The 17,586-nt window shown below is 38.1% G+C and overlaps 1 protein-coding gene across 1 annotated transcript; it reads left to right on the top strand.

Moving 5' to 3' along the window:
• Positions 1-3,140: 3,140 nt before the first annotated feature.
• On the top strand, positions 3,141-6,071 carry Ppp1r3c (protein phosphatase 1 regulatory subunit 3C). Its single transcript, XM_076834317.1, has 2 exons — positions 3,141-3,237; positions 5,037-6,071. The coding sequence occupies exons 1-2, from the start codon at positions 3,224-3,226 to the stop codon at positions 5,974-5,976; spliced, it is 954 nt and encodes a 317-aa protein (XP_076690432.1). The 5' UTR covers positions 3,141-3,223; the 3' UTR covers positions 5,977-6,071.
• Positions 6,072-17,586: the final 11,515 nt, after the last annotated feature.

Here is a 17,586-nt window from a genome sequence, read left to right as displayed (position 1 = left end):
CTGTACTACATTGTGAGGCAAGAAGATTATTATGAGTTTCATCCTAGTTACAACCAACCATGGTAAAAGTGCTGACATTTTTATAATAAAGATACAAGGACTGCAAGGTTTGATTCTCAAGCATTTTCTTGAATGGGTACTGAGAAAAGTCAAAGTCACAGAAAATGAATTGGTACCTGGGAACTCATCAAGGCATTTTCCCACGAGGGCACTTCTCTGGTAATATGTGGAGTGAATGCTTGTGTAAACATTGTGAAGTCTGGTGGACTTACACGATTATCAGCCCTTTGCTTAGTAGCTCCTTAAATGTTCCCTGGGTATGTTGTGAGTTTGGATTTCTTTAATGAAGATCATAACATCCTCAAGGTTAAAGGGCTATGGATTGTCAATCCTTGTAACCCCTGGCACAGTGTGGAAACATTGTGTTACTAAATAATCTCTAGTTGAAAGATTTAGTGTTATAAAGAGTAAGACAGGGCTGGGGCTGTAGCTCAATGGCAGAGCACTTGCCTAGCATACATGAGGCACTGGGTTCAATCCTCAGCACCACATAAAAATGAACAAATAAAATACAGGCATTCTGTTCATTTACAACTACCAAAAAAAAAAAAAAAAAAAAAAAGGAAAACAATGCAGTGTTCTGATGCTGGCAAACCACAGTTGGTTCTGATGCTGGCAAACCACAGTTGGAGATAATAATAAAAACCCCCACGGTTCCAACTAAGAACACTGATTCCATCCCAGGTTCTCTCATTCCATAATAAAGGACAGTAAAGAACAGGAAGAAAACTAAAGTGAGGGGCTTGGATCATCCAAGTTAGAGGTGTGTTGAGCATGACTCTTAGGAGAGTGCTGTTTCTCTGAATCCTTCATTTTAAATAGTTCAAACAGTAACTTTTATGGCGTTAATCAACACCAGGGGGCAGGAGAGAAAGCAGAGTGGATGGAAACAAGTAGGACTCCAGAAGGATAATGTGAGAAAGCAGTTTAAGTATGTGAAACGTCCAACATAGTTCTTGATACCTACTTGTTAGTTGAATCTGAAAGTTTAAAAATCCTTTAAAATTATTTATGAATTACAGAAGTTTTCCGTGTTCACTGTAAAGAACAAAATAAGAAATACAGAGAAGCAAGACAACAAAAATGTTTTTATTCCCCACAATCTCATTACCTTCCAATAAGCACTGTTAACATTTTGGTAGAGCATATTTTATTTTCTATGTATGCATATCTTTTCCCTCAAATGGGATCACAGTGAATTCTTATTATTTTTTTTTTATTGCTCCATTACTTTAACTGGCAATATTCACTTTTTAGCTCAAAGTATGATTAAGACTCTACCAGGGTTCTAGTTTTGGCCTAACCAGTTCCCAGAAAGCCCCTCAACTTCTTTAAGTTTTAGATCCCTCAACTATGAAATTAAGAGTTTAATGCCAATAATACGTAAGACACTGTTCATCTCATTCTGTCTAGGAAGACAGCATGGTTGGGCACCAGCCAGGTTCTAATTCAAACTCTACCTGCAAGATCCTGGGTAGGTTTCTTGACCCCTCAATTCCTCAGTTTCCCTTTCTCTGTGATAGTATTAATGTAGAAGATACCGCCTAGGCTTGTAAGCATTAAACACACACACACACACACACACACACACACACACACATTTAGACCAGTGTTTAGCATAAGGTAAAGGCTCAATAAGCAACAACTACTATTGATATCAAAAGCTCAGGTGCCAGCTTTCCCGAGGTGATAGAGTAAAAACTAGTAAAAACATAGAAGAATTGAGTACTTACTTGAGAACTAGCATGGGTTGAGCACATGAGCTGGGCATTCTACTAAATTTGTCACTTGCACAATCTTATTTAATCCTCAAAACAAAATTACTGTCTCTACTTTACACACCTGGAAACTGAGGTTAGAACTTGCCTGGATTCAGGTAGCTAATAAAAGTCAAACCCAAAGACTAAGACTTCTTGGCTAGTTTTAGCTGAGCTGAGGGGCTACAATAGCTGCCATTGGTTGGACATTTCGTTTAAAAAAATAAAGCCCAAAACTTAAATGTCTTTCTCAGCGATCTTCAGCATGGGTTTATTTATCTTCAATAGCACTATTTTAACAGTTCCATTGTTTGACAGTTATTTAAAAGCCACAATGATTTTTGTACATTTTAATATCATGCTGGATGTTTTAGTAGAGCAGAAGTAGGGGGTGGGCTTTATAAAAATAATAATACTTAAGTTAGAAATTAAATTTTGTGGTTGTAACTGATGGTCTAAAAATTCCCCCAATTAAACAAAACCAAGAAATCTCATGAAAGTTACTAGCTTGGGAAGGTCGTGAAATGTAGTGTGACATTTTAACATTTTTGCTTTCTACATCATTGTCAAAGGACGTCAGAACTGGTCTGGGTCGACTACTGGCACTGCCTGCCTCGTGGGTGAAAGAGTTTATTTCATTTCTGGCTATAATGTCCTCTTCTAAGGAGAGAACAGAATGGACTAAAACACAAAGTGCTTTTAAATTAAATGCCACTTCATTGTTTTATAGGGCTTGCATGCTTTCCTAACATTTATTAGAGAAATTGGTAATTTCTGGCAGCCTTTTCCTCTTGTGTGGTGCATTTATGGATTCACTCTAAGCCAAACAACGAACAGCCAACATCCCTTTGCTCTGGCCAAGGTGGGAGGACACAACAATGAGCAAAGGAAACATTTAAAATAATGTACACATTTGGATCCCGCCACAACTTTCTATGCTTAGATTCAACTCTGCACAGATCTACATTTTTCCAAGTAACGGACTCTCCAAGCCTAGAAGAGCGGGCGCCCTCCTGGGTGAGGCCTGCAGCTTTCTCTCCCGGCCCCGTGCATTACGTGCCTGAAAGCTTCCTTGCTCAGGGTTCGCGGCCATGTCCTGCTGACCTAGGAATCATCAACGCGAGCCCCCAGCCGGGGCTCCCGGGAGCTCCCGGCACATCCTGGCCCGCAGCGATCACGTCCCGGGACTTGGGCTCGAGCCCTATCTGGGCGCTGGTTGGCCGCGCCACTGGACCCGCGGCCCGGTGATTGGTCCAAGGGATGAGTTCACGTGGTTAGGCGCTGATAAGTGGCCTCTCCAGGGCCTGACCGCAGTCGGCCCGAGGGAGTGCAGAGCTGGTACTGCTCGGGGCTGGGTGCAGACAGCGGGGTGCTGGGCTCTCGGTCCGCCGCCGCCTCTCTGCCCAATGAGCTGCACCAGGTAGGTTTGCTGCAACTTCGCGCTCCGGAATGAAGGGACCGTGCAGCTGTAGAGAAGTTGGGGGGCGTTTTCTTTCTGTCCTCCCTGCAAATGTAGCCTCCAGGGGAGGGCTGGTTGACTGGCTGCTGTGTTAAATCTGGCACCCCGGGAGGCCTTGGAGGTGTGGAAATTTGCGCTGTATTTTTCTTAGGCAGAAGCTATTTTCATAATCAGCATCCTAAATCAGAAACTGTCTTAACGTGAGTCAGCTTTAGTTTGGATTTCCTCATTGATAACGACTCTAATCTTTGGGTCCTGCACTAATATCCCAAACATTTAACTTGTGATAGCACTGTGACATCACTAGTCAGTTTAGCTCTGGGACAAGAATTACAGGGCGATGTTTGCATTCATTCTTTCTCCTCCATTCCTTATCATAGTTTGCCATAATAAACTCAAGTCTCAGAGTTTGAGCAAACTATTATTTTAAACTCTTGGCCAGGACTTAAAATTCCAGGAAAATCGCCCAATATTAAAACTGTCTCTCTATAAATGCAAAAAGTAAAAAAAAAAAAAAAAAAAAAAAAAAAAAACCTCTCCCATGAAACTACTAAAGTGGCTTCTCCAGACATAACTAAGCAGACTTCTCTAAAAACCCTGCCTGTTAACTATTTTTAGATCCACAAATAGAACTTTAGCATTCATTTATTTGCTCTCAGTTTGTAGGTCTCCCAGAAAAATTCCAGAGCTAATAAATTCTGTGAATGTTCTTCATTGTCCATTTTGTGATAATGACCACTTGCCTACGTGCTTAGAGCTGCTATGAAGAGAGTTATTAAAACCACACTGAGAAATGTCATGTGCAGTGTTCACACACCTCTTATCTGTAAAGTTAAGATTGTAGTGGGGAAGCAGGAAGGGAGATCCTAATTACATAGCTTGGCAAAATGAGGGCTAAAGGCCAGGAAAAAAAAATCATATTGATGGCTGTTTTTTGGTTTAATATTGCTGAGAATAGTTATGTTTAAGTTTTAAATAGCTTTATTGTCTTTCTACTATTTATACATATCTTTCTACATATTTATAAATACTCATTGCCAAAACATTAGAAAATACCCCCAAAGTACAGTTAATAGATCATCTTAATCATTATCACTGAGAGTTAACTTTTTAGTGTATTTTCTGTACTTTTTCAGTATTTTTAAGTAATCTAACATACATTTAAGAATAGTTTCAATTTTCAAATAACCAGTTTTTTTCTCTTTAAAGTTTATTGTGTATATTCAAGGCATACAACATGCTTTTATACAATACATGTGTAGTAAAATGATGATATAATGGAACAAATTAACACATACATAATCTCATATATGCAATCAGATTTTCCATTTAAATGTGAAATTGTCATGAGCATCTGTCTATTGGAAATATAGATTATGTAAAATATTTCTTTAAGTACATGAATGGTTGGCTTGTGTTTCAGTCAGTTATTTGTGAAAAATGGGAAAGAATGATAAGTGAAGTGTAAAAATTAATTCTGACTTCATTCCTGCCTTCTTATTCTTAGAACTGTTGCATAAGGATTTTTATTGTTACTTTTTGTCTTCAAGAAGATTACCTTCCAGAGTAGCTAACCAAGGGCATAGGTAGATGGAGAATGTGGATCTGATTTACCGATACTGTTTTCTTACTACGTATAGTAGCACCTCCCTGCTGCACTGACTGCAATTCAGTCAGTACAGAAATAGTACCTGTGTGTTTGGGACAGGGGAAGAGCATCCCAGATCTAGGTGTTAACCCTCTATCCTTTTGCTTTGCAGAATGATCCAGGTTTTAGATCCACGTCCTTTGACCAGTTCAGTCATGCCGGTGGATGTGGCCATGAGACTTTGCTTGGCTCATTCACCACCTCTGAAGAGTTTCCTGGGCCCTTATAATGACTTTCAAAAAAGAAACTTTGTGAATAAATTAAAGCCTCTGAAACCATGTCTCAACCTCAAACAGGAAACCAAATCACAGAACGAATGGAAGCGCTCACACAACCAAACCAAGAAACGGGTTGTGTTTGCTGATTCCAAGGGTCTTGCTCTCACGGCTATCCACGTCTTCTCTGACCTCCCAGAAGAACCAGCCTGGGATCTCCAGTTTGACCTCTTGGACCTTAATGATATCTCCTCTGGCCTAAAACTCCATGAGGAGAAAAACTTGATTTTAGATTTTCCTCAGCCTTCAGCTGATTACTTAAGTTTCCGGAAACACTTTCAGAAGAATTTTGTGTGTCTGGAGAACTGTTCTTTGCAAGAGCGAACTGTGACTGGGACTGTCAAAGTGAAAAACATGAGCTTTGAGAAGAGAGTTCAGGTCCGAATCACTTTTGACACTTGGAAAAGCTATACAGATGTGGACTGTGTCTACATGAAGAATGTGTATGGCAGCTCTGATAGTGACACCTTCTCATTTGCCATTGACTTACCCCCTGTCATTCCAACTGAGGAGAAAATTGAGTTCTGCATTTCTTACCATGCTAATGGGCAGGTCTTCTGGGACAACAACGAGGGCCAGAATTACAGAATTGTCCACGTGCAATGGAAACCTGATGGGGTGCAGACGCAGATGACACTCCAAGACTGTGCATTCCACCAGGTGCCCCCGAAGACCGAGTTAGAATCAACAATCTTTGGCAGTCCCAGGCTGGCTAGCGGGCTCTTCCCAGAATGGCAGAGCTGGGGGAGAATGGAGAACTTGGCCTCTTATCGATGAATTAAGCAACCTAGTGACTGGTCTTGACCTGTCATAGTCCCCATGCAATTCTAGGTCTGTATTGCTCAATATTAGGAAGTTTTTGATACTTTCCATCAGTAGGTTTAGGTTTGAGCTTTTGTGGACTTGTTTCAGAATATATACAGCCACTTGAGAAGTTAGTGTTGGGGTCTATATGGATGATATTACCCAATTTTGCTTTGGAGGGCCAGGTAACAGCCTAGAATCTATTTTTATAAAAGTAATGCTTTTTTTAGTGCCCTTCCTCCTTCCCTCTCAATTCACTAACTTTCACATTGGGCAAGGAAAGGTCGAGGAAGGACAATTGGTGGTGATGGGAAGCTGTGTTAATGGTATGACGAATGTGTGAAAAGTGTACATGAAGGGCTCTGAAGCTCAAGTCAGAGTAGGAGTGGGAGGTCTGATACTTAATTATTGGTGAAAAAATGTAAGGTTACTTTGTGTTTTAAAGGTTTACAGTTCCCTCCTGGGGAAGTAACTCATGGGGGAAAAGAGATCCATTCTATGTATTCTTGTGAAGGAAAGCCAAACAAATTTTAGGGGTGTTGAATGGTATTTGGGGATGATGAACTGTATCCTGGAGAATCAAGATCTTAAGTGAAACCTTCCTGTTCAAACATGATCAAAAAGTTGGGGGAAAGTGTAAGCAAATCTGGCTTTGCAGTCCTAATGTTGGTAAGCCATTTTGTGATCAAGGCCTCATGCTGGGGTTCTTGGTACAGAACACTATCCGACAAAACTCATGCCATCACCAATGGTAATGACATGTAGGGACTCCAGGTCATGGCAAAGATCATTCTTTGCAAGTGCCCATAGTAGCTTACCCCAAATGTCTGAACAAACATCTGATAATCCATGAGTTTTTAGCCTTGTAAGAAGGTTCACTGTACACTGGTCTTCCTCCTGTAATATGGTGTATCTTTGAGTGTGTTGTCAGTGTACACAGCTCACATCCTTCATATTGAAGGTGACTTGTTTTTCTGCCACACTTTTTCAATGTGATGTTTGAAGTGAGGACTGACACTAGGATTCTCAACACAAGAATCCGGTACTGTGCACATTAGACGTAGTAGTTAATCTCTTTGCCTCTTTTTTGTCTTGTTGTTTTAATTTCCTTTGAAGTAAAAATGCCTTTTTAAAGAAATGGATTTGAATTGTTTTAGATGTGAATTGTTTTCATGTGTACATAAGCTCTTAAGCACAGGAGATAAGAATGTTTGCTTCTGTCATTGTGTACAACCGCTGAGAGGTGTTAAGAGAATGCAGTTAATTTTAGCACGTGTGATCTGCCATGCTGGAAAAGTACTATTAGAAAAACTCCACTGTGACAGTATTTGAGGATTGGCTGACATCCATAATTTTTCTGCTGTAAATATTTCACTCTCTTCTGGCTATCCTTTATGAACTTCTCACTTAAAGAATAAATGTATTTGATATAAGATCCAAGAATGTTTTCTTTCTCAAAGGCACAAATAATTTAAAAAATCAAAAACAAAATATCAACTTATATTCTCCTGTTTTGTATAGGAAAAGCCAAGCAGAGTTAGTTTGGACTAGGAAGTAGATCCATCTGAGAGTATTTCAAGGGTTCTTGTCTCATTTGTGACCTCTGGGGCTGGTGCCTGGGGCAGTGACTTGAGGGACCGTCCCCATCAGCAATTAGTGTTCATCACATTTGTTATCTGCTGGGTCACATTTGTTATTTTGGAGGACACATGTCAACTTTAAAATGGGGAAGGAGTTAGTGTGGAAAGGGTTGGAGAGGCTTCTACTTCTTGAGCTCCAGCTCCTCCTCCTCCCGCCCCCCCTTCCTCCTCCTCCTCCTCACCCCCCTTCCTCCTCTTCATCCCCCTTCCTCCTCCTTGCCCCCCTTCTTTCTCCTCGCCCCCTTTCTCCTCCTCCTCCTTTTAAATTTAACCTTTATTTTATTTATTTATTTTAATGTGGTGCTGAGGATTGAACCCAGGGCCTCACTTGTGCTGGGTAAGTGCTCTATCACTGAGCTACAACTCCAGCCCCTCTAGCACCTTCTTGAGAGTTAAGCTTGGAGCTGCCAAGAGGGGCCCAGGGAGGGACAGTGGGCATCAGTCCTGGACTGGAAGGAGATGCCAGTTCCTTGAGGCAAGATGCAGCAGGTCCAAGAACCTCAGTTGTTATTCCCGCTCTGCCTAACATTTCAGAAAGGGCTTCTGTACAGTATATTTTAAAATGAAAGGGAAATCAATGATCAGCTTATTGGAAAGGCCCAATTATGAGGGATAAGCTTTAATCATAATGTCCTCTATTAGGATCATGTCAACTATAGGTCTGCAGGCTGTATCTGACCTCAGATGTATTTTATTTAACACAGAATTAAAAAAAAATTTTTGCAGAGATATAAAAGTCAGCAGACTACATAAAAATATGGATTTCATATTTTTCCTCTAAAAATTTCAAGAGCCTTCCTCATGGCAACAACTTTGTGGTGTTGGGTAGCAGCTACTCCCTTTAGATGAAGCCTGCTGCCCTAGATGGGACATGCTTCCTTGTGTTGGCCTAAGACCCCAAATAATGGCTGCGTTCTCTTATGCTGTTGACTGGCCTCTGTGGGTATTGGAGTTCATACCTCCTGTTTGTCACTGTATTCATGCCAATGGTTGGGTGAAAAATATTCTCTTTCCAACAGATGGAGAAAATACAAATTTGGGTCTGACAGGGACAGACTCAAAGTCATGGGACTCAAATGCCTAACTTTATTATTATTTTTTTAATTTTTATTTTCTTGGGTACCAGGGATTGAAGTCAGGGACACTCAACCACTGAGCCACATCCCCAGCCCTATTTTGTATTTTATTTAGAGACAGGGTTTCACTGAGTTGCTTCACGCCTCACTTTTGCTGGGGCTGGCTTTGAATTCACAGTCCTCCTGCCTTAGCCTCCTGAGCCACTGGAGTTACAGATGTGGGCCACTGCACCGGCTCAAATGCCTAGCAGCCAGTGGCTTTAGGCTTAGTGTTCCTTCCTCCTCCTTACACTTCTTCCTTAAGTCTCCCCTAGAGACCCTCCTTTTTCAGGAGACCCCTGTCTGAAAGAGGACGCCAATTACAAGCAGGCATGACTCTGGCAAGTTCTTACAGGTCATCTTTCCAGTTTGACTCAGTGTTGGTACATCCCTGGGCTGCTCCTGAAGGAGGGCTTGGTCAAAGAACATGGTGTTTCTGGGCCTTTAGTATTGAATGGAATTTTCCACATTTCACATCCTGATATTTCACCTAATAGAAGCAACTCTGCTATTTAAAATTTAACTTGGAAGAATAGCTTGAATGGGGTACATGATGTGCTTTTCCAAAAAAAGGAAGGCTTAATTTGCTTAAGGAAGAACTCTGTTCTAAATTCATGACTCTTCTTTTAGTTTATCTCCCCAAAGCTGGAAATCTCTAGTATGGAAGGGACCTCTGCATCTTCCTCAATGGGAATCCTAAAGTTCTATCCACATTTGGTGGTCCTTCAGATCGCAAAGGGAGAGTTTTCTTCAGCTTTCATTTCCAGTTTCCACATAGAGTTTTCTAGCAGATACTGTGAACTATGATTTGAAAAAACTCTTCCATTAGTGGGCAGGGATTCCAAAATCAGAGTAGTCCTCACATGTAGTTTTGCTGACTTCTGGCCTTCTGACCATTCCTTCTTTCTACCAATGAGTGGACACTCACTTCTGAGTTTGAAGGTGAGCTTTTAAAATCTGATGCCTCCCCCTGCACTTCCCAAGATCCTGATTGAGTTGGTCTGAGGTGTAACCCATGTTGGACAGTTTTCAGAGCTCTTCAAGTATTTACAATGTGCATCAAATTTGAAGTCTTCAGATTTAATCTGGGGAAGTGTTTTTAGCTGCCCCATTTCTGAAAATGGAGTCCAATAATGGCTCAGATTATTCCATTCACCTTAAAGAATATATAGATGATGAAATGGAGTACCAGAGATGTTAAAACTTGCTTGAGATCACAGAAAGAGTAGAGCCCGACCTCCTGATCCCTTCTCCCAACACTGCCTCACCACCACTGCCAAATCCTCTACTAAACAACCTGAAGACAGACTTCCTCATTTTACATTAGAATCTATTCTCTTATCTTCTCTGATCTTTTGCATTTATGCATATGTTAATGATGATGCCTTTGGGTACCAGTGACATGATCCCTCACTCAACTAGCATCAACAATAAAGAAAATTTATTATTTCACAGTACAAGTCCCAGGTAGGGTGTTTTCAAAGTTGGTAAATTCAATGGCTTAGATTCTGGTTATTTCTACTTTCTTTCTTCTATCTCATTTCTTTTGATTGTTCTTACACTAACTTGCTTCCTGATTATGATCCAAGGCTTAGTGTTCCCATCTTAAAATTAGGAATGATAACAATTCTTAACCTCCCAGAGTGATTTGTGAGAATAAAATGAGATCATGGAGATGAAGTACTTAACCAACTATTTGGCCAATAATATGTGATGAATAAATACAGTTATTTCTAATATTAATAGTCATGTGTCCATTAACAAGATAATTTCTGAGAAGTGTGTCATTAGGCAATTTGCTTATTGTGCAAACATTATAGAGTGAACTTACACAAACCTAGAGAGCATAGGTCAATCACTCTATGTGGCTTCTTGATGCCATCAAGAGACTCCATGGAGACAGGATGAATAAGGCTGTTGCCAGCATAGCAGAACATACTGTTTTACAGTAACCTTTTTTTAAAAAGTGTAAACAGAAGGAGTACTCTAAAACCCCAAAATTCTAGTATAGTAAATACATAAACCAGGAACAGTTGTTCATGATATCAACAACAACATTATTGAAAGGGTAAAGTTTCTAAGCTGCAAAGCCTGAGTTAAAATGTAAAGGACTAGGTATTGTTAAGTTTCTATGCTACTCCTGAAACCTAAAATTCCTGTAGCTGTTAGGACAATTCCCGGGACTGCCCAGTAGATATTTCCCCTGACCATTTAGTTGTTTAATAACCTAGGACCCTGTGCAGCTTGGCACGTAGGCATCTCAGGGCCCAAACCAATCAGTTTGAATGTATCCCCCTCCTTAGGATTGACCTATCACTCCCACCTGACCTGTTCCCGCCAATGAATGTACTAATCATGATTGAGAATTGTTGTTTAATTTTCCTGCGCCTCATGATGATTTGCTCTGATGTATGCAAAGCCTCTGCCCTCCCCAAAAAGTGTACTTAAGCACTGCTCAACCCCTGCTCGGGGCTCTGGGCCGCTCTCCCTTGTTGAGTGAGCACGGAGCCCCAGCTAGCTGGATCTTCAATAAACCCCTTTTGCTATTGCATGAGATGGTCTCTTGGTGGTCTCTTCCTCCGACGTTCGCCAGACCCTTACATTATGAACTGGGCGTAATTGTATGAGCTATACTTTTATACCACTGGCAGTGCAATAGGTTTGTTTACACCAGTATTACCACAAATGTGGAACTGTTGTGCTATGACATCATGAGGGTGATGATGTCACCAGGCACTAGGAAGTTTTCAGCTCCATTCTAATCTTATGGACTCACGATCACATGAAGTCTGTCATGGACTGAAGCATTGTTATTTTGTGGATGACTTTACCTAATGATAAAATATTTTCCCACAAATATTCCCTTCTAATGTGGTTGTAGTTGGAGATGAGCACTGGTGTTTGTGATTCCTTTCTCGAACAAGGACTTAGTACTAATATTAGTATTCTGTGTTGCTGGTTAAGAGAGTACCTGAAATAGAATTTTATAATGAGTCACTCATCCATTCAACACATATTTATAGAGCAACGTCTCTGCTTGGCACTGAATATGTTGTGATGAGCAAACAAATATGTTTCCTGCTCTCATGGAGCACGAGTTTTGGATTAACTAATTACATAGAGGTATTTACATACCTCTACCACTTTGGAGTGATACCTCAACTGGGTAATTTCGGGCAAGTTGTGCTATCACTGTTGCCTTAACTTAATCCTCTGTGAAATGGGTTATTTACAAGTTTGCTGTGAGGTTTAATAATAGTGGCTAAAACATATAGAACTTGTTATATGGCAAGCATGGTTCTAAGATATATACAGTCATAGTTATATAGTTATATAAGATATATATAAAACTCAGTTCTCACAACAGTTCTATAGTCCTATGAAGTGGTTTCTCTTATTGCTCTCATTTTACAGATATGGAAACTGAGACACAGACAATCCTTGGGACTTGTTACACAGTTAGTTAATAAGTTTTAGGGCTAAGATTTGAGCCCAGACTTAGAATCTGTGGTCAAAACTTTATACTGTGTTGCATCTCAAAACTACTATTCACAGGATACTCTTTAGAATATTTGATCCATTTGTATTAATCCAATTATTGATATAATTAAGTTTATGTATACCACTTTGTTATTTGTTTCCTGTTTGACCCACTTGATTATGTTCTTTTTCATTTCTTGGCTTTTCCAGGTTAATCATTGTTTATTGCATTTTTTTAGTTCATTAATTTTTTTATATTTTCTTTTATTGCCTCTGTAGTGATTACTTTGGTGATTATAAAACAAATCATGGATTAGTAGTGTAATATAAATTATTTTTACTACTTTCTTGATAAAGCTGGAACCTTACACACTTAACCATCCTCCCATCTTTTGCATTGTTATTATGCATTTCAATTCTAAATATACTTTAAATTCCATGAGACGTTGTTATTGTTGTTTTGTTCAGTCAGTCTTACTTCATATTTTTCTGTTTATTTACCCATCCTGCTAGTCTTTCCTTTCTGTATTTCTCTGTTTCCATCTTGGATCATTTTTCCTTTGGTATTTAGTATTTTAGTATTAAAATACTGATATCTTTAGTATTTAATACAAATGTGGTGATGAAGAAGCATCTTAGATGTTTTTTTGTGTGTGTTGGTGGAAAACATCTTTATTAAGTCTTCATTTCTAAAAAAATGGTTTCACTAGATATAGATTTCCAGGTAGGGATCTAGGAAGGGGTAGACTTAGAGGCCTCCTCTGCTCTCCTAAATAAAGACCAAAAGCAGGTCTCCAGGGTGTTAAGTGTGTGTTGAAGCTGGCACCTGTCTTGAAGTCACTTGTTAATCCTCAGAAAACCAACATTTGTCCATAACAGTTGTGAAAGCTAGGGGGATACAGACAAAGAATTAAGGCCCATTAAGGTGAGAAAGAGAGATCACAGTGAATATATAGCATAGCAGGACCAGGAACTGATACATCTTCAGGAAGAAAAGAACATAGTCTTTCCTATAATGAAATTCAACTAGGAAAGGTGTCTGAACATAGGCTCTGGGTAGAAGAGGAAAAAAAAAACCTCCCCAAATTCATAACTATAACATGGTCTTCACAAGGATTTGCAGTCCAAATTCACATTCTTTGCATTCTGAAAACCTCTAACCAGGGCTGGGGTTGTGGCTCAGTGGTAGAGCACTTGCCTCACATGTGTGAGGCACTGGGTTCAATTTTCAGCACTGCATATAAATAAATGAATAAAATAAGGGTCCATGAATACTAAAAAAATATTTTTTAAAAAAATCTCAAGCCAAGAATTTATTAAAAAATGGTCCTTGGTTGCAGTTCCCACAGGTGCTTGGTAGACACATAAGCTCTCTGTAAGAGTGCAACTTTAACCTGAGTCTCAAAAATTCTCATCAAACATGAGTTCACATTCGAAGAAACAGAAAGACCAATATTTTGATAAGATGCACAGAGATGAAGGTGAGAAAGCTTTAAAAAATGAGGATTTTTAAAAAGTTAAAATTATAGATAATGAGGAAATAAAAAATTAATAGAATATTAAGAAAAACTTTATTCTAATATATCTAAAAGCTTAAATAGAATGGATAAATGACTAGAAAAGTGTATTGTATCAAAATGGTCTCAGGAATAAATAGAAAATCTGACAAGTTCTATAAACATTTAAGTTTAGTACTTTAAAATCTACCCACAAACAAAATACTGAGCCTAGGTATTTTTACTGGATATGTTGCATGAAATAATATACAATGAAAAAAAATATTTCTCATCTTATACAAAATATTCCAGAGTATATTTTAAAAAGGTGATATTTCATAACCTCATACTTGATATGAAAACTTTACAAGGACAGTGTAGGAAAGGAAGATTATAAACTAATCTCACATGTAAGTAAAGGCAAAATTTATATATAATAAATTTCTAAATAAATCCAATAATTTATAAAAGATAATGTATTATGATCAATTTAAGTTTATTTCAAGAATGCAAAATTGAGGCCAGGCATGTAATACCAGTGGCTTGGGAGGCTGAGGCAGGAGGATCATGAGTTCAAAGCCAATCTCAGCAACTGTGAGGTGCTAAGCAACTCAGTGAGACACTGTCTCTAAATAAAACACAAAAAAATAGGGCTGGGGATATGGCTCAGTGGGTGAGTGTTCCTGAGTTCAATCCCTGGTAACCCCCACCAAAAAAAAAAAAAAAATGTAAAATTGATTTGACAGTAGAACAGTGATCACCATAATTTACCACATAAATAGATTAAAGAAATAATATAGAGTTAAATTTCCATCTTTAATGAAAAAATCTTGAGCTAGGAATAAAGGGAAACTCCCTGAATTTAAAAACAAGGTATCTCCCCCAAAATTAAAACAATTAAAATGTTCCACAAATATCATGCTATGGTAAGTGTTGAAACTATTTTTAAGATAAAGTCTTCTGTTAACTACCTTAATTAACAGAAGTATTAACTTCTGTTTTACCTCTTTTAAATATTGTGCCAGAGACTGGGGTTGTGGCTCAGTGGTAGAGTGCTCGCCTAGCACGTGCGAGGCCCTGGGTTCGATCCTCAGCTCTACATAAAAAAAACCAAAAAAACAAATAAGCCAAATAAAGATACTGTGTACAACTAAGAAATAAATATTTCAAAAAATATTATGCCGAAATCTAAGCCTGAGAAGTAAAACAGGAAAGGAAAAAAAATGGGTTTGGAAGCAAAGAAATAAAATTGTTATTATTAATAGAGAATATATTTGCCTGTGCAGAAAATCCATAAGAATATATTTCTAAATTATTAAAAGAAATATAAGAGCTTAGCAAGTTTGTTGGATGTAAAATTGTGGCAGTTAGTCTTCAAGATGGCCCCCAGTGATGCCCACATTCTAGAATTCACAGCCTTGTGTAATCTCCTCCCATATTGTACCAGTGTATTCTCTGTGAACAATAGAACACAACAGAAATAATTAGTATACCAGTTCCAAAATCAGGCTGTAAAAAATATGATGGATTTCATCTTGGTTGCTGTCTCTCACCCTTGTGCTGGGGAAACCAGCAGCCTTGTTATGAGCGGCCCTACTGGGAACAGAGGATCAGTGTCCTCCTGACAGCAACCATGTGACTGAGTTTGGCAAGGATCCTCCAGCCATGGTCAAGCTTCCAGATGACTGCAGTCCTGTCTGACATCTTGACCACAAACTTATGAGAAATCCTAAGCTAAAACTCCCAGCTAAGCAGCTCCTGAATTTCTTACTTTAAGAAACTATGAGATAACAAATGTTTGAGATTTTAAACCTGTGAATTTTGTATAATTTGTTATTTAGCCATAGGTGACTAATATAATGATCAACACTCAAAAGTGAACCAAATATCTCTATGTGAGCAATAAAATTATAATATATATATATATATATATATATATATATATATATATATATGTAAATTTATTTATTTATTACAAAAGGGAGTATTTGCAATAACAGCAGTAGTATACAATTCTTTGGAATAAATCAAATAAGTTCAACAAGATCTTTATAAAGAAAATTATTTAAAAATGCACTCAAAAGCATTTAAAGAAAGCTACAAAGGAAAAACTATTCCACATATATGGTTAGGAAGATTTAATACCATGAAGATATTTATCTATTTTATGAATGTCAATCAAAACCAGAATATGAATAATTTTTTATTTGTTTTAAAGGAACTTGACAAATTGCTTCTAAATATGTGTACAGAGGGAGCCAAAAAGTCAAGAGTCCCTTAGGAAAAGAAAAAAACATGATGGGGAGGCTTGCTGTTATAAATACCAAGATTTTTTTTTATATGTTTATTTTTATGTGGTGTTGAGGATTGAACCCAGAGCCTCATGCATGCTAGGCAAGCACTATGCTGCTGAGCTACAGACCCAGCCCACAAATACCAAGATCTATAATTATAGCTTTTAATACAATATGATATAAGCTTATGGATAGATAATTTCTAGGTGAAGATACAGAGTCTAGAAGCAAGCCTATACATATGTGGACATGTAGCTATAACAGACCTGGAAAAGGTGCTGAGTGGGGAGAGAAAGGACTTCACAATCACTGTGCTGGAGCAAACAGTTACCTACATGCAAACTTGAAACCAGGCTCCTTCCATGAGCTTTGCACAAAAGGCAGATTCAGGGGATTGATAACTAAAGGTGAAAGGGAAAACTTTTATAACATTTTAGAGAAGCTATAGAAGGTTTTTAGGATCTTGAATTGGTAAGGATTTTTTAAATTGAGTTAGAAAGAATTTCTAAAATAATGAAAGAGAAAAACTGATAAATTAGCCATATTAAAATTAAGGTTTTTTTTTTTTAAATGAAAAGATAGCATAAAGACAGTATGGGGCTGGGGATGTGGCTCAAGCAGTAGCGCTCTCGCCTGGCATGCACGGGGTGCTGGGTTCAATCCTCAGCACACATAAAAAATAAAAGATGATGTGTCCACCGAAAACTAAAAAATAAATATTAAAAAAATTCTCTCTCTCTTTCTGTCTTTAAAAACAAAAAAGATAGCATAAAGACAGTAAAAAGTTTAAGCTATAACTGATGAGGGATTAGTTTCTGGGATGTGTGAAGAACTTCAATAATTAATAAGAACAAAAAGAAACCTATAGAGAAATAATCAAAAGCCTTAAATAGGCATTTCACAGAATAGGAAAACCAAATGGCCAATAAACATATGAAAAGATACTCAATCTCATTAATAACCAGGGCAATGCAAATTAAAACTATAATGATATACTATTTTACATAATTGAATGGCAAAAATTAAAACATCTGTAAATAACAAGTGTCATGAGTTTGTGGGCAATGGATCTCATACCCTGTTGGTGAGAGTGTGAACTGGTATGATCAGTTGGGAAACAATTTAGCATCATAATGTTGAAGAGGCATAGCAATTCTGCTCTTATGGAAAAACTCTGGCACATGTATATCAGGTAGTTTACAAGTAAGGAGTTATATAGGTTTATAAGAGTGTCCTTTATAAAAGGCAAAAACTGCAACCAACACAAATATCTGCCAAGGGTAGACTGAATAAATAAATTGTATTATATTATTTCAATAGGACATAAACCATAAATGAAGATGCATGGTTGCTACTCCTACAAGTGTGAGTGAATTTCATAAACATAAAATTGAAAAAAAGGGCAGATTGCAGAAAATATATACATAGATCTCTCATTTACATAAGGTTCAGAACCACACAAAACTGAATATATAAATTTGTAATGAATATATGTATATTTCATATATGTGAAAATAATGAAGGCAGGCAAGAGAGTAATAAGTAGAATTTGGCCCAG

Source organism: Callospermophilus lateralis, chromosome 15 (genome assembly GCF_048772815.1).
Source record: "Callospermophilus lateralis isolate mCalLat2 chromosome 15, mCalLat2.hap1, whole genome shotgun sequence".
NCBI classification, from domain to species: Eukaryota; Metazoa; Chordata; class Mammalia; order Rodentia; family Sciuridae; genus Callospermophilus; species Callospermophilus lateralis.
This window is presented reverse-complemented; position numbering and strand designations above follow the sequence as displayed.